At 25.7% G+C, this 25,418-nt stretch overlaps 1 protein-coding gene across 2 annotated transcripts in view; it reads right to left on the bottom strand.

Moving 5' to 3' along the window:
* The window catches only part of LOC117167146 (huntingtin), a 52,095-nt gene extending 28,197 nt beyond the window's left edge, over positions 1-23,898 (bottom strand). For both annotated transcript variants that reach the window (XR_004466360.1, XM_033351859.1), the window contains exons 1-8: positions 23,665-23,898; positions 19,174-19,357; positions 16,511-16,789; positions 16,277-16,418; positions 12,618-13,199; positions 11,077-11,675; positions 6,895-7,208; positions 5,471-6,814 (exon numbers count right to left, since the gene is read on the bottom strand). Coding sequence is in view for 1 of the 2 variants with exons in the window: in XM_033351859.1 (XP_033207750.1) it covers positions 5,471-6,814; positions 6,895-7,208; positions 11,077-11,675; positions 12,618-13,199; positions 16,277-16,418; positions 16,511-16,789; positions 19,174-19,357; positions 23,665-23,792 (3,572 nt within the window). In the remaining variant the exon portion in view is untranslated. The remainder of the gene's footprint in view (positions 1-5,470; positions 6,815-6,894; positions 7,209-11,076; positions 11,676-12,617; positions 13,200-16,276; positions 16,419-16,510; positions 16,790-19,173; positions 19,358-23,664) is intronic.
* Between the last annotated feature and the right edge of the window lie 1,520 nt (positions 23,899-25,418).

Consider the following 25,418-nt stretch of genomic DNA (forward strand, 5'->3'; position numbering starts at 1 on the left):
AAAATAACACGACTGGAAATTGGAAGTTCTGTGGTTCGATTCCCAGTAGAACGAAGAGAGTAGATCTTTTTTCGGAAAAATTTAATTTTAAAACTTACATGCTTGACAGCCGAAAATGCTCTCAAAACAGGAGAAATAAAGTGATTTTTCAGGAAAATAGGGGAATAGTATGGAAATCAATTCCTTGGGATAAACTTGTTGTAAGCACCATATTCCTAAGATTTCAAGTCGAAATATATTGCATCTTCAAAAATATAGTTGAATTTCAACTAAAAAAGATAAAAATTCGGCGAAAAGAAATAAATTTTCAACAAAAGAGCCGAGTTTTCAAAATAAAAATCCAATTTTTTAAAAATCCTGGTTTTTAAACACGAAAGGATCAATTTTCGACTAAATAAAGTTAATTTTCAACCAAAGGAAAAAACGACTCAAACAATTAGTTGAATTTTCAAAGAAAAATTTTCCAGCCGAGAAAGAAAAAAATTCAATTAAATTTTTTAATGTTTAACCCAAAAAGACACATTTTGTACGAAACGGTTGATATTTCGAACCAAAAATTATGTCATAATTTTTAGATTTATCTGCTATATCATCAGATATTGTACCTTACCGACAGTAGATCAACCCTCCAAACCATGAAGGCAGAAAATCCACACAATATCGATCAAGTTAAGAATCTTCAATAACAGAAAAATGCTTAACGTCTTAATAAGACTAGATGGAAAATAATATTTTTAAATTAAAATTAAAATTATTTCTTGAAAAAAAGATCCTACTCCATCTTCACTCCATTGGGAATCGAACCACAAAACTTCTGATTTCCGGTCAGGTGCTTTTCCAATTAAGCTATTAGAGGAAATAGATAAAGTCTTATTAAGACGTTAAGCATTTTTCTGTTATTGAAGATTCTTAACTTGATCGATATTATGTGGATTTTCTGTCTTCATGGTTTGGAGAGTTGATCTACTGTCGGTAGGGTACAACCTCTGATGATATAGCAAATAAATTTAAAAATTATGAAATAATTACTTGTACCATTAACACCTAGCTAAAAATTGGTGTTATGTTCTTGAATTAAGAGTTCTTATTCTGATCCCTCTAATAGCTTGATTGGAAAAGCACCTGACCGGAAATCAAAAGTTTTGTACTTCGATTCCCAATGGAGTGAAGATGGAGTAGGATCTTTTTTTCAAGAAATAATTTTAATTTTAATTCAAAAATTATGATTCTTCAACAAAAAAGTTCATTTTTTAAAGAAATAGTTAAATTTTCAACCCAAAAATACTAATTTTCTGTAAAATAGTGGAATTTTTAAGACGAAAATATTAATTTTCAAGAAAAAGGGTAATTTTCAACAAATAGTTGAATCCTCAACCAAAACAGATTATTTTGCACCCAAAAAGTTCGATTTTCAACAGCAACAAAAAAATGAAATTTCTACCAAAAGAGATGAATTCTCAACAGTTTTGTAGAAAAAAAATTGTATACAAAATATTGAAATTCCAATTGAAAAAGGCGAATTTTCTACAAAACATATGATTTTTTAACCTGAAAATATAAAATTTCAAGAATAAAGGTATTTTTAAAGAAATATTTGCATCATTAACCAAAACAGATTATTTTTCACTAAGTCATTTCGATTTTCAACCGAAAAAGATGAAATTTCTACCAAAAGAAATGAATTCTCCACCCAACAAAAAAGACATTTTCTACAAAACTGTTGAAATTTAAATTCCAGGGATCACAGTGCAAAAGAAGCTTGAAAAGGGGGAAAAAGGGCTGTCTTCTCACGAAAAAAGTGGAAAAACAGGTAACACATTAAACATTTATTTTTACATGTCGAAAAGGAAACCCATTCGCAATAGTATAAAAAAGTCCAAGAAAAAATAAAATTAAACAAATACACAATTTTGATATGGTCAAGTAGAGCGAAGTTAAAAGGCTCAAATTAATCGAATTGTTTGAGCTAAAGGACAACAATTTTTATATCGGCATCCAAAACAAGTAAAGATAAAAAATTAAAATCGGTTAACAACTGCTATCGTTTTTAAATTTACAATTAAAAAATGATTTACTTACAAAAAAAATGTATGCCTTATTTAAAATTTGTTGGAAATGTACAAAAACATGTTTTTTGGATATATTCTTTTTCGTAGTGTTTATAACGTTCCAAAATCACAAAAAGAAAGAGATCCCAAAAATCCTGAATCACGACAAAAGTTTTTTTTCCGCAAAAGCAAAATTATAAAATGTTTCTTTGGTTCAAGCTGAATGAGTTTCAAATTTGACATATTCAACTTTTTAAAAATGTTTTTCTTATAACTCAATCAAAAAAACAACATGTTATTGTACATTTTCAAAAAAATTCTTTGAGCAAAAAATTTATTTTTAAATTTACATTAATTACCAATCAATCAGTTGAATTTCCAACTAATATAAATCAATTTTCAAACAAATAGCTCAATTTTGAACTAAAAAAGATCAGTTTTCAACCAGCAATGGAATAGCTAAATTTTCAGTTAAAAAATTATTTTTCCCTAAAAAAAAACAAATTTATTTTTAAAACAATTTTAATTTAACTTTTAACCAAGTAGTTTTATTTTCAACCAAAAAGATGAATTAATTACTAAAATTAATCATTTTTAATTGCAATACTTGAATTTTTAAGCAAAAAAATTATGTTAAACCAAAGAAATGAATTTCCAACTAAAAGGATGTAATTTTTTAAATGTCACATTTTTGAACAAAGTGAGGATTTTTCAACTAAAATAATGAATTTTCAACTGGAATAGTTTAATTTGAAACGAAAAACATGAATTTTCAACTAAAATTATGAGTCTTTTACTAGACTCATTAAATTTTCAACAACAAAATTAATTTCCTACCCAAATGATTAATTTTGACCAAAAAATTGCACATTTTCAACAAAATAGTTAAAGCTGCAACTGTAATAGTTAAATTTTCAGTGAAAAAAATTAATTTTCAACCAATGCGATGAGTAACTCTCAATCAGGCAATTAAATCTTCATTAAAAAAAGACGAACGCGGAACAAAAAATGGATCAGTTGATATTTCAACCAAAAAAGATTAAAATCTTTAACGAAAAAGAATGGAATTCAGCCAGAAAGGCCAAATTTCTAACGAAATACGTGAATTTTTAACTAGACACTTGAATTTTCAACTAAAGCAATTCAATTTTTAACCAAAAACAGAATAGTTGAATTTTTATTGAGAAAAATTGATTTGAATAAAAACAAAATAATCCAATACAGTAATATAAAGCTACTTTTGCAAATGAAGAATCACTGTTATTCAATTTAATCTTGTAATTAAAAAAGTACGCTTTTGAAAAAATTCCCTGACTTCAAGAAAAATCACCTGATATTTCCAGGGTTTTCCAGGTACATAAAAATTAACTGATAATTCCAAGTTTCCCAGGTAGGGCAGGCACCCTGAAGCACCTTAAAGAATTTGTTTCAATTAGGAAATTTTTCATAAAGTTGAGCAAAATTCATAATTAGTTGATTAATCTTATGATTTAAAAAAAAATTAATAAAATTAATGCATTATTAGGGCATTTTTCGTTAGAAAAATTCGGTTTTTTCAATGCCAGTATTTTCAGTTGGGAACTTCATGACAATGTCAGCAATATTAATAATAAGTTGATAAATTTCATGATTTCTTCAAATAAATTTAATAAACAAATGCATTAATCAGGTATTTTTCTACAGCAAAACTCCTTTTTTTCTATGTCAGCTTTTTTAATTAGGAAGCTCATGATAACTTCAGAAAAATTCATAATTTTTTAATCAATTTAATGATTTTTTTAAACAAATACATATTTAAACATATATTTTTTTCTATGTCAACTTTTTAAATTAGGAACTTCATGAAAACTGCACTGAAATTTATAATTTTTTGATCAATTTTGTGATTTTTTCAAACAAATGCATTTTTAATGGGGAACTTTACGATAATTTCAGCAAGTCATAATTGGTCGAAATATTTTTTTTTAACAAATTCAATAAATAAATGCATTATTCGCGGGCATCTGTCAAAGAAAATTTTTTTTCAATATTTTAATTAAAAAACTTGCCATAGAAAAAAAACGAATTTATCTGTAGACAAATGCCTCATTAATGCATTTGTTGAATAAATTTGATTAAAGAAATCATAAAAGTTATCAACTTATTATGAATGTTACTGAAATTCTAATAAAGTTCCCAGCCGAAAAAACTGTAATGAAAAAATCCGAATTTTTCTGTCGACAAATGCCCAAATAATCTATTTGTTTACTAAATTTGTTTACGAAAAACCATAAAATTAATCAAAAAATTATGAATTTTGCTAAAATTATCATAAAGTTCCTAATTTATAAAAATGTACAACGAAAAAAACGAATTTTTCTGTCGAAAATTACCTGAATACTGCATTTTTTCATTAAATTTGTTTATAATATAAAGTATTATAATCTTAAGAGAATTTTTTTCAAATATTATATTTTTTCCATTCAAATTTCTTGCAATATAAATAGAAAAACCGTATAATTATGGAAAATCGTAGCAAAACATCTTTAGCTAATATTACTCTATGAAACTTAGGCGATTTCAACACTTTTCTTGTTATTGACGAGCACTGTGAACGTCAAATAGATAAAATGGCCATTTTTTCACCATATTTGTTTATTTATAAAAAATTGAAAACCTATTTAAAAAATCCGGCTTGACACCTCTCTTAGAAATCTAAACAGCTTTTTTCAACTTTTCGTTTTGTTTTGATGAATGTATTCGTTAAAACCAAAGGAGCTTCAACGAAAAAGAAGTCACTATCACCAAATTACTGTTGTCGATGTTTTGAACTTTAGTTTTTAAAAAATCTGTGCACAAATATGAGGAATAATATTACAATAATCATAATAATCATAACAAATTCTTCATCATTTTTAAACCGAAAGGAAATATTTCGAATTTGAAATCGTTCAATTATACTAATTTGTTTTCACTTTTGTCGAATACCGTCCCACAAGTTTTTATTCTCCCTCAGCTCAAACGATTTGATTTATTTTAGCATCTTCACTTCGCCCTACTCTTCAGTGCTCTTAAACTCAAATTAAAAATTGCTTAAGTCAGAAAATTTAATATTGCAGTTGATAAATTTGAAATATTAAATTTTTTAATTAGGTATTTAACTTTGTAATTTCCAACTAAAAAGTGTCCACCTTCTACTACTTATTTAAAAAGTACTATATATTTTTAAGAGTATTTTTAATGGTTCAGCCCTGGAAACGAGTTAATTATTTATTCACAAAACATTTAAAAATAATTAAATTATCATTCAATAATGGGTATAATCACTAATTTCAGAGAATTATTCGCGTAATAAAAATATTGTATTTTCAAATATCATATATGTAAAGATAAAAAGGGAAAGTTTTTTGAAAATAGGGGAATTTTAAGAAAAACTGACTTACCCAGTATCCGGATCATTTCCACCTCTGCAATTATTCCCAATAGTTTTGATAGTTTCAGAAAGTTGTCTCGCAGGTTTTTGAAAACACTGATTATAGAATCCCTTGTCCTCATCTCGAAAACTGCCAGCCATATCAAAATTCTTCTGCTTATCGAAATCGCTCCACTGAGCACAGAGATTTGTGCCAAACAAGCATTTCAATAACTGCTGAACGCACTGAACTGTCTTTGTTGACGACAAAACAACAGTAGTTTGCAAATAGTGTAAAACTTCCTCAGCTATTCTACCAGCCTCGACGATCGTCGCAATTTCCAAAAGCTGCGACAGAACTTGCAAAGTTGCATTCAGCAAAGACAAGTACATTTCACTAGCCTCGGAAACCAACGTGACATTATAATTGGCATGAGCAGCTTTAAGATTCTCGTACATTTTTACATAATGAGGAACATTGTGAAAGGCTCCCATTTGCTCCTTACCGAATCTTAACATATGGAACTTATCTATTTTATCTTTTGATTTAAGCTCAGGTGTAACTTTCTTTTTGGGAGACAGTGTTTGTACGGTTGGCAAAGATGAAAGAGAAGATTTACTAATAGCTTGTACTAACTGAATATCGTCAATAACGTGGACAAAAATATTTAAAACTCTAGTGACATGTGTCAAAAGTAGTTCTAAATGTTGATACATCTGCTTGTCTTTATACAGCCCCCACAATTTCGCTGAATCAGTATCTATTTTACTCGTTGAATCACCAGGTTTGAGATTAGAAACGGCCATTCCTGCTGCAATATTTCCGACTAGTAATAGCAAATGTTTGTGAGTAGCAAGATCTAAACTTATTGGTGATGATGATAAGAGAGTGATCGCTAATGACATTAAACTATTGCCTATAGAAAGTGTCATATCGTTAGCTAAATTAGTTTCATTCAGATCTCCTTTGCTAGACGTTTTTTTGTGTGATTTCTTTGATTGGCTTTTTGATAAAACACAATCCCAAGCTCTTGAGTATACTGTAGTGAAGTAAGTTTCGCTTAAAAGACTCAAGGCTTCACAGCAACCGTAAGTTAAATGTTTCGATGAGAAAACGGTAAGTTTTTCCATCAGCAGATTCACTATTCGAGATAAAGCGTCGTCTACTCTCTCAGAATAGTGCGTTTCCTTGGGAACGTATAAAGAATTGTAGGGTTTTATCAGACTATTGATTAGGAGCTTGTGTTCTGCATAAGATGCTGAAAACTCTAAGGGATCGGAAATTACTGTCGATAAATACTGATCTGTATGAAGAGACGCTTTTCTAGTTACAGCGTCTTCTTGCGGGTGTCGATAATACAATGATGGAATTATTCTGCAATTAAATGTTTTTTAAAACAAAATGAGGCATGAGTGATGTACGATAATTCGAAAACTGTTTTCCTAGTAACTTACTTAACGATAGCATTGCTCGCTGCACATCTCACCCTTTGATCCTGATCGCCTAGCAATTGGACAAGAACGGAAATTACGTTTTCTTGAAAGTGAGTTCCACTCGTTACGTGTTCTATAGTAATGTAGGGTAGCTCGCTCAGCAACTCAACTAACTTTACCCTAACGAGAAAGTAGGGATTATTTACAATTCGTGGAAGTGAGCTCAATATCACTTTCGCATATTGATTTTCTAAAGATTCTAAAAGATCCTTGATAAAAGTAGTAACAGCAGTTAATGTCTGTCTACATGTCATTGCGGAATTGTCTTCCAATCCCTGTAAATAAGGTATTTATATTTTAATTATTTATTAAGTTAAGTTCTAGATTCTGGTCAAAAATCCCATAAATTGTTTAAACTATCAATTTAGGAATGTCCGAATTGACCCCAGATGTCCAAAATTACCCCGCTTGAGGGTAGCAAATTAAAATATTGACATTGTTGAAATTGACAAATTTCAACTCAAAATATTTAAGAATGAACAAGAATCAAACTTTTTAAAACGGAAAAGAAGTGCAATGTTTAATGTCTCTGAACTTAAAACCTTCCAGAATACATAATTTTGAGTGAAACAGTGTTTAATTTTACGCTTTTGAAATAAAAATATTTAATTTTAAATATTTCAAACTTAATACAAAAACTTTTCATGTTTGACATTCAAAATTACCGAGTTAATATTCTAATTCTGAATGAAACAAGTTTGAAAAATTATCGTTCTGAAATTAATCATTTTAAACAAAAGACATTTATATAAAATTAAGAACATAAAGTTGAATATGTTGAAAATGTAAAAATATCCATTTTTTACATAGAAAACTGAACTCTCCGAAAAGAAATAATTTTGAATAACAGGGTGACCGTTTTAATGAGATCAAAAAATGCCCAGTATTTTTCTGGTTCACAAACATTTTTCACGATTAATGACATTACAAAATTCGAAATCTAAAACCAAAAATTTTCCATTTGAAGTAATAAAAACTAAACTGCAAATCATTTTAAACAATTTTAAGCTAAAAATATTAAAAATTGAACGCTTACATTTTTTATATAAACTGAAAATTTCTAAATTATTTTTATTTTACATAGTTAAATAGTTTTATATTTTTTCAAATTTTAAATTATGTTTTCAATTTTTTCAGAACTTCTATATATATTTTTCAAATGATTTGAATTCTTCGTAACTTTTTTTTTAATCATGAAAAATAAAAAATATTTCCTTAAAATCTTCCCGATTCATTTTTTGTAATTCTGTAAATCTTTGTAAAAAGTTTGAAATATTCTCTTATTTATTCTTGAAGCCTTTTATCATTCCGAAAAAGCTTCTAAATTTTCTGTGCGAAATCTGCAAAAATGTATATTTTCTTTCAAATTAATCCGTGGGCTTTGGCACCGAAATTTCGTTACGAATAGCCGGATTTGAAATTTGAAATTAATTTTTCATCTTTTCAGACCTTCTAAATATTTCTTCAACTTACTCGAATTTTTTCTATAAAAATTTTTACTATACATCCAATTCAAATTTGACTTGTAAATTAAAATTTTTCAAATAGAACAATTAAAATTGTAACGTTCAAAGTTTACGTTTTGGTTTGAAAAAAAAAAATAACAATTCAACTAATTTTTTTTTAAATCGTTGAATTCAAACTTGCACAAATTTTTTTATTTGTAAAATTCCTTGCAATAAAATAAATTTACTCGTCAAAATTAAACAATTTAATATTTTTAAAAGACAAAACATTTTTTTCACTGAATAATTTACTATTGAACACTAAAAATTCAAATATTTTAGAGTTTAAGGTATTTAAAAAATGACAATCGAAAATTTGTGAGTTATAAATAATTATTAATTTTTGTTAAATAAGAAGATTAATTTTGAGAATAATGTTAAAAACAGAAAAAAAATTGTATTATTTAAAATTTTATTCAAAGTATTAAAAATAAAAATAAAACATTCAAAATTCAACAGTTACGTATTAAATAAAGATTCGGAATTAAACCAGTTCGTATATCAAGTCTGCAGAAATTAATCATTTTTAAATAAAAGCCTTTTAAAACGTTCAGGAATTTAAAGATAAAAATGTTAAAATGTAGTTGAACAATCCAAAATTCTAAAATTTAAATTTAAAGAAAGTCAAAGTAAATAATTGATTAACCATTTACAACGGAAAAATTACAAATTAAAATTAAAATATTAAAAATTTTTTTCCAATACCAGTCCTCAAGTTGAATATTTTTAAATTTCAGAATGACAAAAAACGTTAAAATGGTATAATGGACTAAAAACTGATTACAAAATTTAAAAAGTGTTAAACAAATTTCATAATTTTTTTCTAGAACTTTTTTTAAAAAAACATGTTTTTCGTTTGAATTTTTTCATATCTTGTATAGCCTTGACAAAAAAAGTCAATTACGTTTTTTAAGAAAAAAAACAGTGGAATTTTCGAGTAAATTTATTTTGAATAATTACAGAAATCCAGACAAATGATTAAATGTTAAGTTCTAAAAAATTTTGAAAAAATAATTATTAATTAATAACTGAGAATTAAAAGTTGTTTACATAAAAAAAAACATTAGACAATTTTGATTTTAAAAAATTCCAAGTGAAACAATTTTGGATCACGTAAAATTTAAAAAAATGGATAATATTTTAAATAAGATAAAAACGAATTGACATTGCATCATTAAAAAAAACATTAAAAATAAAATAGTTTTGAAATTTTCAGCCTTTGAAATAATCTGAAAGGTCTTGAAATTCTATAATTTCAAAATCAAAGCGTTCAAACTTGAATAATTTTATTTTGAATTGAAGAATCTGTAAACTGAATAATTTCGGATAAAAAATTCAGAAATAGGACAATTTGAAAATGTTAAAATTAGAATTTTTCAAATCAGAATTTTGAACATGGGATCATTTTAAATTCAAAGGAACTTAAATTTTATTATTTCTAATTAAAGGCGTTCAAAATTAAATAATTTGTAATTGATTTAAATTCGACAATATGTAATTGAAAACTAAATTTAATGTTTTAAACTCAAAGCTTCTGAATTTCTAGAATTTTAAGTTGTTTTTACATAGCAAAAATGATAATTAAAAATTAAAATTAATTAGAAAAATTTTTCTAAGATAAAAAATAAGTTCCATTTAAAATTGAATTATTCTTGAAAAAATTTCAAAATAAAAATTAGTTTTAAATGAAAAAACATTAAAAATTAAGAATTTCATTTCAGCTGAAAAAATTTCAGTCACCGAAAATTGTGATACATTAAAACTTTGTTATTAACACATCATTTAGAATTATTAATTATTTTTTAAATCTTCCCTTCAAATATTTTCATTTTAAATTATTCATTTTTTTTAAATCTTCAACTCAAAAGCGGAAAAATAGCAGACAAATAAAAATAGTTTATTTTGCAATGCATAGTTTTAAAAATTTTTATTTTTAAGGGTTGAATTCAACCAATTATTTTTTTAATTTTTCATTATTTTTTATTTATTTTAGAGGCATTTAATTCAAAATTGGACCAACTATAAAATGTTTCACATTAATATTTTATGATTTCGAAGAATATAACAAAATAAAATTTTGTGCGTTTAAAATTGAAGCCAAACAATTTTCAATAATAAAATCTAAAATTATTCAATTTAAAACTGACTATCAAGACTTTCAACATGAAATTTTGGAAGATTTAATAGTAAAATTGCTTTGATATTTTTAATATTTGAACATCAAACTACTTCATTATGAAATTTGAAAATGGAAAACTTTAGAAAATTTTAAAAATTTAAAACGAAATATTTTTTATTTTGGCTTATGAAGCAAAAATCTTCAGTTCCAATACCTCAACAATTAAACTGTTTTAGAAATCCACATTCAAAATTATAATTTTAAATGGAAATTATAGAAATTTTAAAAATGATAATTTATTATTAATAAAAATCATATCCTGTAATATCAAGAAACATCTACTTTATATAAAAAGTATTTAATTTACTCTTCTTAATATTTTTTGTAGAATATATTATGTTTAGGAAAACTATTAGACATAATAATTTTCTGTACAATTTTATGAGAATATTTTCAAAATAAAATAATTTCTATTGATTCGGTGTAGGTTACACTCTGCCTAAAATAAATTTGTCCTACCTTTAATATCAAATCGATCAGCTCCTGCAAAAGTTCCAGTTTTCCATTATCGCGTTCAAACTTTTTGACTTCGCTGTTCTCAAAAGAACCTCCATTCTTGGCAATAAACGATTTTAGAAAAAATCCTACAATCGTGGATACATTTCCTCTCAACTGCGGATCAGAGTGGTTTGCAAATAGCAAAATGTCCGATATTGTTTGTCGATATTCTTCGTTTGGTATTCTAGCAACCGTGATAAAAAATAATTCGGGACATATCCTTAAAATATTAGCAATGCATGTAAGCGCCAGCGATTTAACGCTTACGCGAAAAACTTTATCCGGTATTAACTGGCCAACTTTGCCTGTCAAAAGAAACGAAGAAGCCAAATAACGACAACAATATTTTAAAGGAACCTCTGCTCCTGAAAATCGTCCAATATCGAATTCCGGATACGGAACATTCACTAAACTTCTTTGAGGCGAATCCGCCGATATTATTGTAGAGTCCAAATATTCTTCTTCCAGTCTCGAGTGCTGACTCGGTAAACTTGAGTCGGGAATCTTTTCCGATTTTTCAATTTCACTGCCAAATTCACTTCCATCTTCTAGATCTTCGTCTACGAAAAAAAAATATTTTTTTCATTCGCCTAAAGCACTTTTTATGAGCAAAAGTCGGTGCAGAAAATTCAGATTGTCCAAACAAAAGTTTGTTATTTAAGAATAAAATCAAACAACCCTTAAAAATAAAAAAGTTTTAAAACTATGCATTGCAAAATAAACTATTTTTATTTGTCTGCTATTTTTCCGCTTTTGAGCTGAAGATTTAAAAAATGAATAATTTAAAATGGAAAATATTTGAAGGGAAGATTTAAAAAATAAATAATAATTCTAAATGATGTGTTAATAACAAAGTTTTAATATATCACAATTCTTGGTGACTGAAATTGTTTTCAACTGAAGTGAAATGTTCAGATTGACCATACAAAAGTTTGTTATTTAAGAATAAAATCAAACAAAATTTTTTTCCCTAACTTTTCAAATGTACCCTTTTTAGAATCTTTAAATTGACTAAAGAGAGATTAAAGTCACTGTACTATTTGTCTAAGTTTTTCGATTCAAATTATGAATCATCAACCAAAGAAATGAATTTTTTACCAAGCAGTTATACTTTCAACTAAGTAATTAAATTTTCAATCAAAAAGGTTTTTAATTTCATACCAAAAATAGTTAAATTCATCCAAAAAAGATAAATTTTCTACAAAATGATTTGAATTCTGGAATTACCTGACCTGTAGCAACTCTGTAATTAAAAAAAAGGGATATATTTATTTCACTCCAGATTTTTTGTTGTAAAAATATATGTATTAATGATGATCAATATTTTTTTTAAACAATCAAAGCTTTAAATTCTCTTTAATGCTCCGTTCAAGTTTAAATGCTGAGCATATTCTCGAGAACATTTGCTCAAAATAAATTCTTGAAAACCAATAAAAAGGTCTCTAAACTCAAACATAAGAAAAAAATGTATAAAATCTTGGAATAAAAATAAATCTACATACTGCCAATGGTCCCAATTTTCAAATTGCTATAATCATCCAATATTTTCCCAGAAATATCATCAGTTTCTCGGGGAACTTCTTGTTTCTGAGGCCTTTGAATCAAGGGTAAAGCTTGCTCAGAATCTGTGATCCACTTTTGTACTTTAGGAGTAATATCAGGTATATCTGGTACATCTGAGTCTAATAAATTCCAGGTTGCATCAGAAGTTCCACCACTCATCGTGGTCGTAGAAAGACTAATAGGACCCAAAGAAAGTCTCCCCATATTTTCTGTAGCTGAAATTCTACTGTGACCAATGCCATCCTTGGACAGCAAGACCGACACAAAATCCTTTTGGGGAAATTGCAAAAGTTGAATGAGGGTTTCTAAAGCTGAATTGATCACATTGTGATTTGAATGCCACTTAGCGTAGTGCAAACACAGCTCGTAAATTTGTATAAAACCCTCCAGTCTGTGACCGTTTTCAGATTCACTTTCCAACGGGGTATTCATATGAGGCAACATTATTCGAAAGCAATTAAAAACGCCTATTACTGTAGTCGTAGTTTCTTTATCGGTTTCAATTGCTCGCATCGTTATATCTGGCAAACAAAAATACATTGTACGGGAGCGTTGAGGGCACACATTGAAAATATAATGACCAATTTTTTGAAAAGCTTTAAAGGATTAAATTCATATGCCCCTCTTTAACCGTTTTTTTTTACACGGAATTCTGGCTTTTGCCCTGTTTGACAGAAACTTACCCTTTTCCTCTTTTTTTCGCTTAAATACGCACTGAAATAATAGAAACAGGGTGGCGATTCGGCGGACGATTTTAAATATCCGGTAATTTCCCGGTTTTTCAGAGTCAACTATAAGTAACATTTATATTTGTCGCAAAACGAAAAAATATATTTTTAATCATGAATAAAATTATTAATCTTCAATTGGAAAAGTGGAACTTCAAAACAAACAACTGCATTTTGAAACAAAATGAGAAATATTTAACTGATATACTTAAATTTTTAAAAAATAACATTAAATTTCAACAAAATTATTAATTCTATACTGAAAAATAAAACATTTAAGCAAAATACATGAATTTTAACAAAATAGTTGAATTTTGTACTAGAAAAAAAAATCAATTTTTAACCGAAAATGAAATAGTTACATTTTTAGTAAAACAAGTGAATTTTCCACTTAACTGATGAATTTTAACTTAAATAATTAAGTTTTAAGTTAAGAAAATAAATTTTCAGCCAAAAAATACGAATTTTCAACTAAAAAAGAACATTTTTAAAGCAAAACTTGAATAATTGCATTTACAGTCAAAAATTAAATTTTCGATTAATTATTATTATTATTATTACACAATTGAGCCATTTTCCTTTCGGGGCAGACGTGACTCACTCGGTGGAATATTCAACTGAAATGGTACTTTCATGTTCAGTTTAAGAAAAAAATTTTTAACAAAAAAGAAACAAATTTTCAATAAAATAGTTACATTTTCGTCAAAAAATTCCTTTTCATCATAAAAAAAAAGAAGTTTTTAACCAAATAGCTCACTTTTCAACAAAAAAAATAATTTTCAATTAAAGTGATGAATCTTCAATAAAAAATATAAAATTAAACAAAGAAGTTTATTCTTCAATCAAGCACATTTATTTATAACCTAAAAAATGAATTTTCAACTAAAATGATTAATATTGAACTGGAATACATGAATTTTCAACCAAAAAGAAGAATTTTTAAACAATGAGATTAACATTTCAAAAACAAATAATTTTCTACCAAAAACATCTATTATTTATCATAGAAGAATTTTTTAAAACAAAATACGTGAATTTTCAACGAAATAAATAAATTTTCTATTAAAAAACAAAAATTTACATCTTAATTGTTGAATTTTGAACTGGAAATGGTCCATTTTCAACTCAAAATGGAATGGTTAAATTTTCAGTCAAAAAAATTAACTTTTAACCAACTTGATAAATTTTAAACTTAAATTATGAATCTTTAACTGGAATAGTTGAATATTATATCAACCAAAAAAATGAATTTTCAACCAATAAGATTAATGTTCTACAAAAACGACAAATTTTCCAGAAATGACATACATTTTCAAAAAATTTGTTTAATTTTTAAATCAAAAATATCAATTTTTAACCTAATAGTTGAATTTTCATCCAAAAAAGATAACATTCGAACCAAAAATATGCTAGTTTCATTTTCCGTTAAAAAACTAATTTTTATCAAAAAAAATCGCATTGCAGAAAAATAGTTAAATTTTATACTGGGATAGTTACATTTTTAGTTGAAAATTTTATTTTCAACAAAGTAGTTACATTTTTAAAGGGGAATGTATTTTCAATTAAGATTATGAATCTTCCAACAATAAAAAATTAATTTTTAACAAAAGAGTTTAGCTTTTATATTTTCGAATCAGAATTCATCTTTTTTAGTTTAAAATTCTACTATTCGGTTGAAGATTGAAATATTTGGTTGAAAATTCATTCTTTTTAGTTGCAAATTAATTTTTTTAACTGAAATTACAAGTCTCTCATAAAAAATTTGTATTCTGTCTTGAAGATTCGACTATTTGGTTAGAGTTGCAACTGTTTGTGGTTGAAATTATTATTTTTTTAATTGGACCATTTGGTTAAAGATTCATCTCTTTTTCTTGAAAGTTTAACTAATTGGTTAAAAATGCAATTTCTTGACCTAAAATTCATTTTTTGTTTGTTGAAAATTCAAATAATTAGTTGAAATATTTCTTGATTGAAAATTTCTCTTTTCGGGTTTAAAAGTGAACTGTTTTCTAAAAAATTCGACTTTTTAGCCTGAAAACTCAACTATTTTGTTGAAAATACATCTCTTTTAGTAGAAAATTAATCTTTTTTTTTAATGAAAATTGTACTATATGCAACTGAAATGGTATTTTCATGTTCAGTTCAAGAAGAAAACAATTTAAACAAAAAAGAAACAAATTTTCAATAAAATAGTTCAATTTTCATCGAAAAATTCCTTTCCATAAAAAAATAACAAGTTTTGAATCACATAGCTCACTAATTTTCAACTAAAGAAATGAATTTTTAATTTAAATGATGATCTTCAATAAAAAATATAAAATTCAACAAAAAAGTTTATTTTGCAACCAAGGAAATTTATTTCTAATCTAAAAGATGAATTTTCAACCAAAAAGAATAATTTGTAAACAATGAGATTAACATTAAAAAAAAATTTCTATCAAAAAAGAATTTTTTTAACAAAATATGTGAATTTCTTGATTGAAAATTCATTTTTTCGGGTTTAAAAGTCAACTGTCATCTAAAACATTCGACTTTTTGCCTGAAAACTCAACTATTTTGTTGAAAATACATCTCTTTTGGTAGAAAATTAATATTTTTTTAATAAAAATTATACTATTTTGTTTAAAATGTAATACATTTGAACCTGAAATCCTACGTAAACAATTTCATATTAAATTCAATATGATACCTTTACATTAATTTTAATTAAAATAATTTATTCCCCCATTATTAATCAATTTTGACCGAAAATGTTGACCCAAAAAGGAGAAGGGTAAAAAATGTGTTTAAAATAGCATGACGTCGTTTTTGAACAGCCCCTGTATTATTTCCTATTATAAGAAAATAATGCTTTAAAGACATATAAATACCTATAAGATTGTCCATTACGTAGCTGAGAAAATTTTGAGGTTTACGACAATTTAAACATGTCGTTAATATCATTCCAGCTGCAGATCTTCGAAGTGTAGCTTCAGTTGATGAAACGTTTTGAAAAAAGGCTTTTAACAAGTTCTGTGAAAAAAATGTAAGAATTTTGAAAAGCAATCGAATTTTTTTCGAAAGATCTTGGAAACGATTTACAAAATATTAGTATTTGCTCTGACCTTAACATCTTTGTCCGTCATAAATGGTCCCAATGACTTCAACATTAATGGTAGCGACTGAGCTAATGTTTCAATCACAGATTCTTCTTTCCGTCTCAAAATTGATACTATACATGGAATTAAATTTGACACATAAGCTTTTCCCTTCGCTGCTCGGATCATGTGACTAAGTAATCCAAATCGAGTTAATGCGGCTCTTAAAGAGCGCGCAGATCCATTTCTTTTTATTTCATGGTATAATTCAACTTGTACTTTCACGATATGGCCATCAACCATCGCCTAAAATTATATGTTATGAAGTCTTACTGATCCTAATTCTATTTGATAAAAAGTAAATTAGGGTGGCCACTATTTTTCAAATTTTCCTCTCCCGGTAAATATTCGTGATTTCTTCCGGCTTAGAAAAAAATTATTTCTCTTTGCGAAACCGACAGTTTTTTTTCACATGTATGATCAATTGCGGAAATCGATAGTCATCAGCGAACCTTTTTATATAAAATCGATTCACTTTTAATGATATAATAAGTAGGATAAGGAAATTTGAAATATTAGAAATAACAAATATTTATAAATCTATTATTGAACTAATTTTTTAATATTATGTTTTAAATATTTTTGAAATCATGATTAAAAGTTAAGAATTTCGAATTGAATTCAGTTAAATTATATAATTTCTTAGTTGAAGCACTACAAAATTAAACAATTTTATTTTGAATTGAAAAATCTCGAAATTCAATTGTTTCAGATTGAAATTTCGAAAATAGGACAACATCAAAACGATGTATAGAATTCCTGAAAATAAAACGAAGAATCCAAACACCAAATTTAGACAATTATCATAAAATGCTTTTATTGTAATTTTTAAAAAATGTGTATAAAAATAAAAAGGAGGAAAGAAAAATTATTCTCAGTACCGAAACTTTAGCGAATTGATAATATTAAAAAAGTAAAAAGGTGAAAGAAATAATAAAAAGATAAGCAAAGAGATTTTGTTGGTTGCCTTCTCATTTTTCTTTCCTCTCTTGTATTTTTGTACAGAGATTTTTTTTAAAGGAGGATCTTTTTTTAAATTACAATTGAAGAAATTTGTGTTGCTTGCCTCTGGTCGTTGAATTCTTGGTTTTATTTTCAGGAAATCTATATATTAACTTGATTATTGGACGTCAAATAGTATTCTAAATTTGATTTTAATCTATTTTAAATTTCTTCAATTTTAGTATAAAGCGATAAAAATTGAATATTTGAAAATTCTATTTTTGAAAATTGAGTAATTTAAAATCCAAAAAAGTTAAAATTGCATTATTTATAATAAAAAGCGTTAAACGAAAATTAAAACCTTTTGAATTTAAATAATTTTTAATCAAAGCTTCTGAAATTCTAGATTTTTAAATAATTTGTAATACATAATAAAATTATAATTTAACATTAACGCTGATTAGACCTATTTTTCTAAAATCAAAAAAAAAGAATTGAGTTATTCTAAAAATACTTTAAAAAGAATGTCAAATGAAAGACATTAGAAATGAAAAAATGTCTACTTCGGGACGTTGCAAATTTCAACTATTCGAAGTAAATTTAAATCGTTTAAAAATTAAACATTTTTAAGTTACTAATTATAATTTCCAAAATTCAACCAATTCAATTTTAACTGCAAAATTAAAATCTATGAAAGAGAAAAATTGCAAACTTAGCGTTCAAAATGAAAATTCAGAACTTTTAAATTGCAACAATTTAATATTACCCATTTACGGTTGTATCAATTTCAGATAGTTTATTTTTATACTTTTTTATATAAAGCACAATTTTTTATTTTTTTATTTCAAGTCTTCCTTTAGAATTATTCTTCGTTCTTGAAATTTTCCAATCAAATATTTTTTTATTTGAAACGATTCATTTGCTTAAATATTCAACTAAAAGTCGGACAATTTTAATGAAAATAAAAAATTATAATAAATACAAAACAAGATTGCTGTAATATGATTTCATTTTGTTTAAATTCATTTTTTGAATTTGAACCTCAAAGATAAAACTGTTTTAGAATTGTGTATTAAAAACCATAATTTTAAGTTAAAATTTGGAAATGATACTTTATAAATTATCAACTTCAAACTATTTCAAACTTTGGTTATATCTTCTATAGCAAAAAATACAATTGAATACCCATAGATAAATATAACAAATTCACATTTTCTTAGTTTAATAACATTTGTATATTATTAATGAAAAAAATTGTGTTAAAAATAGAACTAAGTTGAAAGAATAAAAACTGCTTTAACTAAAATTAAAATAATAAATAAAAAATTGAATCTTTAAAACATAAAATTATTTATTTAGGATTTTCGTTAATAAATTTTAAATTAACAACAAAAGTTTCGAACATCACTTTCGTCCATTTTTTAATTTATCTATTTTAGTGACCTAATTAATTCAATTTAATCATTAAAGTTCAAAAGTTCAATAATATTCCTATTCACTAGTATTTCCGTACGTCTATATTTTTAAATAATTTTTTAATTTTTCATTCATTAAAAGAACTTTTTTTAAAAGAAAGTTTTTTTTTGTATTTCGTGACAAACCCTAGGCCTTATATAGTAAAAAAGTAAACTTTTCTTCCTATTTATTGAATCAAATTTTATATAAATCTCAAAAATGTATATTCCTACCCTAATAATCCTGTTGAGACATTCATCTGCCACAGTTCGAACGTCCGAGTCATTATCGTCGCAATACGACAATAACGTTTCAATCGAAAGACTAAGAACTTGAGAAAATTGTGGAGCAACTCTAATTGCTGGAAGACACACTCCATCAGCAATTGTAATACAAGTGGATATTTTCTCTTTTTTTCTATAAAAACAATTTAAAATATTAATAAATATAAAACTACAAATCCTAAAGTTTTATATTTGTAAGACAAACCCCCAATGCTAAAAAATCAATCTGATTACTAATTTGCAAGTTATAAATTGCAAATAAGTCCATACATATTTTTAAATCAGAGAAAATTAAAGGCACAGGTTATATTTCAAAGTTTGTAGAAAAGCTGAAAATTTTTAAAAAATTCGTTCCACTGCCTACAAATTATAATGCTTTGATGGTTAAACACTTTAAAGGGTTTAAATGATCAACATTAATTATAATGTATAAATTAATACTCAGGCTTTAGTAAACAATTCTTTAGTTCTTTTATAAATAAAAGAAGTAGGAAATCAAATTTTAAAAGAAGAAACGATATTGGGAATAGTGGTCGACCTTTTCGCCACCTGGTGCCGAAAACTGGAACTAGAAAGAGAAGGTAACATTTTAAAGGTCTATTTTAATTTTTGCATCAAAGTATTTTTATGATTGTTTTGTGAAGTATAAAACAATGATTGATTACTAAAAACAAATCTTCATAAAAAATAAATAGTTTTAGAGTTTGACTGATTCTCGTGACAATTCAACAATTTTGTATAAAGTTAAACTATTTGATAGAAAATTATATACTTTTTATCAATTGAAAATAATTTATAAACGAACAAATATTTTTTAAAAATTAATCGAATAAAATTTGGACTAACATCGCGTTCATTGTTGAAAGTATTTAGTTGTAAATTGAGATAATTTGTTAAAAGTTCGTCTTTTTTGGTAGAAAACAAATATTTTTGATTGAATTTTTTTTTATTAAATCCAAGTATTTTTTATTTTAAACTGAAATTTTTTTTTAACATCAACTAATCAATTTATTGTTGAAAATTCATGTTTTTAAGTTAAAAAATGAACTTCTTGGTTTAAAGCGGAACTACTTGAAAGTTCATTTTTTCACTGAAGATTCATAATTTTAGTTAAAAATATTTGTTGTTCAAAAGTAATTTTTTAACTGTAAAATTTAACTATTTTGTTGAATATGAAACTGATTGGTTATAAATTAACTTTTTTTTTTAATTCATATTCACGGGTTGAAAATTTAACAGTTTTTAAAGAAAATTCGTCTTTTTGGCTATCAACTTCAACAATTTGGTGGAAAATTGAAGTAATTCTTAGAAAACTCATCTTTTTCGTTTAAAAATGCAATAATTTGATATAAAACTAACCTATTTGTTCAACCATTTAGTACACAATTAAAACTATTTTGTCATCAAAAATAAATAGTTATAGACTGAGTTCCCATCTTAAACAGTGAAAAAACAACACATTTTTGTCAAATAAGTTTAAAAAATATATATTTCTCACTATTTCATTTAAGTTTCAATGCGTTGTAAGTTTAAATAAACTTTAATTAATGTAGGTAGAAACAAGTTTTATCCAGATTATGCAAGAATACGAATAATAGACGATAGGAACCGAAATAAAAATGTCAACCTAAATGTTAGATCCGATTTTAAAATAGTAAATATTTCATGTATATATTAATAAAAATTTACATTGAGTTAATTTTTGTTTCAAAACAAGTCCATTTAAGTTTATAATCTTTGGAAAGTCACAATAAATTTTACAATAATACAAAACCCTTTGTTTCTGATACATACTTATTTTTATTATCCAATAAATACTTTAAACTCCGCAAAAAAATCTTTAAAACACTTTTATGCACAATTTAAAATGTATTTTTAAAATCGTACCTATTCTTTCTAGTTCGGATTTTTGTCACCAGGTGGCACATCGCAGTTTAACTATTCCCAACAATAAACAAGAAATTTAGGGGGTAATAGGACCCAAGCCTCTGAATGTCAATATTTTATTGTTTTTTTTTCATGTAAAATTTAATTTCCTTTTTATTTACTATATGCATTTATTATTGCTATTGTTTATTTATCAATACCAGTGATAAAATTAGTTTACGGACTACCGTTTATGGAGGTTTTTGTTGAGCAGAAAATGTTTTTTATTTTTTGTTTCACATATATTAAATTATTATTTACGGAATGTTATTTTATATTTAAAACTGAGTAAAAAAGTATTATAAATTAATTGGATAAATTGAAAACTGTCAAGCTCAAAATGACTTAATATTTAACTTGTTTTATAGAATTGAGAAAAAAAGACCAAGGACGTAAAAATTATATTCTTACGTTCATGGAATTAGATATTTAACCCGCAGAAAAGTTAATTCGGTTAAACGTTCGACCAAATAGTTGAATATTTAACTAAAAAATTAATTTTCAACCAGAAGATTATAATTTTCTACCATAAGGGGCGCAATTTCAACTAAAAAGATCAATTTTTAACCGAATAATTGAATTTTCAACTAAAAAAGATTATTCATCAACCAAAAATCGATCAGGTGAATTCGCAGTAAAAAAAATTGATTCTTAACCAAAAAAAGGAGAAACTGTCAACAACATAGTAAAATCCTTAACCAAAACCGATCAATTTTATTCATACAGTTGCATTTTTAACTAAAAAATATATAAATTATGAATCCTCAAATAAACAAAAATTAATTTTGAATAAAGTAGTTCAATTTCACACCATTTAGTGAAATTTTTGAAGAAACGTTGAACTTTCAAGTAAAAAAGAACAATTTTGAACCATAAATTTAATAGTTAATTTTTGAACAAAAAAAAAATTATTTAAAAAAAAACAATTTAAAAAACAGGTGAATTTAAAGAAGAAAAAACGAGTTTGTAACCAAGAATGATTTTTTAGTTAAGAATGAAGCAAAATGTTGAACAAATTGTTGAATTTTTTTCAAAACAGTTGAATTTTCAATGCAAAAAGACAAATTTTCAACAATACGGTTGAATTTTCAATCAATAGGAATAACTTTTTAATAAAATTGTTGAACTTTCATGAGAATAATTAAGTTTTCAACCAAAAAATTCCATTCCAAGAGTTGAACTTTCAACCAAATAGGATGCAATTTTCCTCCGAGGGGTTGAATTTTCAAACAATAAATATTTTTCAGTGAAAAAAGGACAGAATTTAACTAATTTAGTGAATTTTCAACAAAAAAGTTAATTTTCAATCAATTACTTGAATTTGCAACCCAAAAAGACGAATTTTCAAAAAAAAATTAATTCCCAACCAAAAAGGATAACCTTTGAACAAAATTTTGCATTTTCATCAAATTAATTACCTTTTTAAACAAATAATAAAATTTAAAAAAGGGTGCAGCCTGACATGAATAAATAAATATATAATTTATAAAATAAAGAATAAAAGTTTAAACAAACATTAAAGTCCACTTTTAATACTTTTAAAGTATCAGGATATTAAAAGAGAAAACATGATTTAAAAAATATGTCATTTCAAACTTCAGATTGATGGATTGTAAGAAAATCGAAAATCTTGAGCGAATTAAGAAACTAATAAAAAATTAGAGACTTATATAATAAGTTATTCAAAATATTAAACACGTTTTATTTTAAGAACTTTTCGCTGAAAAATAGTATCAAAAAAAGAAGTATATTAACCGAAAATCATCAAATTTCGCAGAAGATTTCTCCATTTTACTATCATTTTTTACCGGAAATCGACCATTTTAAACACAAATCCTTAGATTGTAAAAGTTCATAATTTTTTGACAATTTTAGGCTACGTCAGCGATTTACACCAAAAATTGGTATTTTAAAACCAAAATCATTACAGTTTGTGCAAAATTTGGGAACACTTTAAGGTTATATTAAAGTTTCGCATACAAAAACCGGTTATTTCAAACATTACAAAAAGGGTTTAATATTTAAAATATTAATAATATGTATTAACAAAATAATTTTTTGAAATTATTTTCTTCACAGGTTTAAAATTTTAGATTCGAGAACTGAAAACTTCGCAACATTTTAGATCCTAAAGTAAGTAAAAAGAAAAAGGATTTGAAAACGATTAAAAGTTTAATCGAATGAACTCTTCTACAGGTTAAATGTATATAAACGTATTGAAACTATTTAAATTGTTTAAACGTTTAGCCGGATAAATAAAATTTTTCTTATAATTATGTATACAACCTAAAAAATAATATTAGATATAAAAGTTATTACTATCATAGTTTTAGTAACATTTACGCTGAATGTACTCGCTCATATGTGCAAAATTGTTACTGGGTCCTATACAAGAGAAATAAGTAATCGATATTATTTCTAAATTTAACCAAGAAACCTTTGCGAGCCTGTAAAAAAACTCCGTAAAAATTAGCACGATTGTAGAATAAAAAGAATAAATGTTTACAAAAATACCTGACTCCAAAATCCAAATCAGCTGATTCCTCCTGGCGAAGAATATTTAAAGTCTCCACTGCCTTCATTATTATATTTACCGATGACATTTTAGAGGAATCTCTTTTTGATCTGTCCAGGTGAATCATCCTTAATTTGTACACTTCACGTCCATCATTTTCGCTTAATTAATAATAAACATTGTCTGTAAATTCAACACGTCCGTAAAACTGTAAAGGTCGACTGTTGTCGACCGTTGACACTTTTGACACCATGTTGGCACCTGGTAACACCGTTGACAACGTTGACATCCCAATTCCCAAAATCACAACTGCTGCCAACGCTGCCAACAGCCAATTTCCCAACTTTGTATTTCAGATAGTGATGTCAGCTGGCAAGATGGCCGTGCTCTGAGGGTCAATCAGTAATACCAATTGAATGAAACGAAACTTCATTTTTCTAATAGCAAAAGCTATTAATTTAAATCGTATCATAATGTATACTTTTTCGCTTTGAAGGAAAAAATAAATTTGATTACAAAATAAAAATTTCCAGTAACTGTTTTTTAGATGCATTTGTTTATTTAATTTAAAGGTAATTTAAAGGATCCAAAGTACATCTTCAAATAAATAGTTGAATTTTCAAACAAAAAAGATTAATTTTCAACCAGCTGAAATTGTATAAAACCAAAAAGAAGAACTTTCTAAACACAGTTTAATTTTTAAACTTAAAAATATGGATTTTCAACAAAAAAAAGTTCATTTGCTAATAATTTCCAACAAAGTAGTTGAATCCTCAACAAAAAAAAAAAGATTTTTATTTTAAACAAAGCAGTTGCAATTTTAATAAAAAGAGACGATTTTTTTAACACAAAATAAAAATGTCCAATAACTATTTAATTTTTAAGCTTCTTTGTTTATTTGCTTTAAAGTGAGATAATTATAATTCTCTTAGGTTTATATACAAAATTCCAAACAAATGTTAAAGATTTAAGATATATCGAAAAAGTATCTAGAAAATTTATAACAATTATTTTTTTTTTATTTCACAGGATTTTATAAAATTGTAGGGAAAATATTCAGAACTTCTTGAAGCTCAAGAAAAATAAGAAAATATTTAGTAATTTTTTCAATGTCGTATAAATTATTTTCAATCTTTTCAAAACTTCTAAAATTTTGAAATATCTTTTGAAATTGCTGGACTAATACCTCAATATGTCTTTAAAATTTCTGGATTAATTTTTGATAATTTTAGCAATCTTTCGTAATGTTTCAAAATCTTTTTAAACATACTCTTAAAATTAATTTAAAAAATAAATAATCACTTTAAATATTCCCAGAAATCTTAAGGAAACATTTTTATTATCTTAAAACCTTTCAAAACCTTGAAAAAACTTTCAAAATTGTATTTCGAAATACAGTGAAAATCTTCAATAGCCCTCCCTTCTATAGCCTTTCAGAGAATTGACGCCGCGCCACATGCAGGTGTAACAAGTGCTGCGCGGGGTGCGCGGGATCTGTTAATATACATTTGTCACAATTTTTTTTTTTCATTTTTCCAGAAATATTATGAAAACACTTATATTCTCTGAAAATCTTACAACATTCTTTTAAAAAACTTCATGGTTTTCTATTCGAAACCTTAATTATAATTCTACTTTTTTAAATTTGCTGAAATCTGTTCAGGTTTTAAATTAATTTTATATCTTTCTAAGAATTTGAAAAACTTTTGCAATAGTTTTAAATCTTTTTAAATATTTTCCTCAAATTGTGTTA

This window comes from Belonocnema kinseyi, chromosome 2 (genome assembly GCF_010883055.1).
Source record: "Belonocnema kinseyi isolate 2016_QV_RU_SX_M_011 chromosome 2, B_treatae_v1, whole genome shotgun sequence".
Taxonomy (NCBI): Eukaryota; Metazoa; Arthropoda; class Insecta; order Hymenoptera; family Cynipidae; genus Belonocnema; species Belonocnema kinseyi.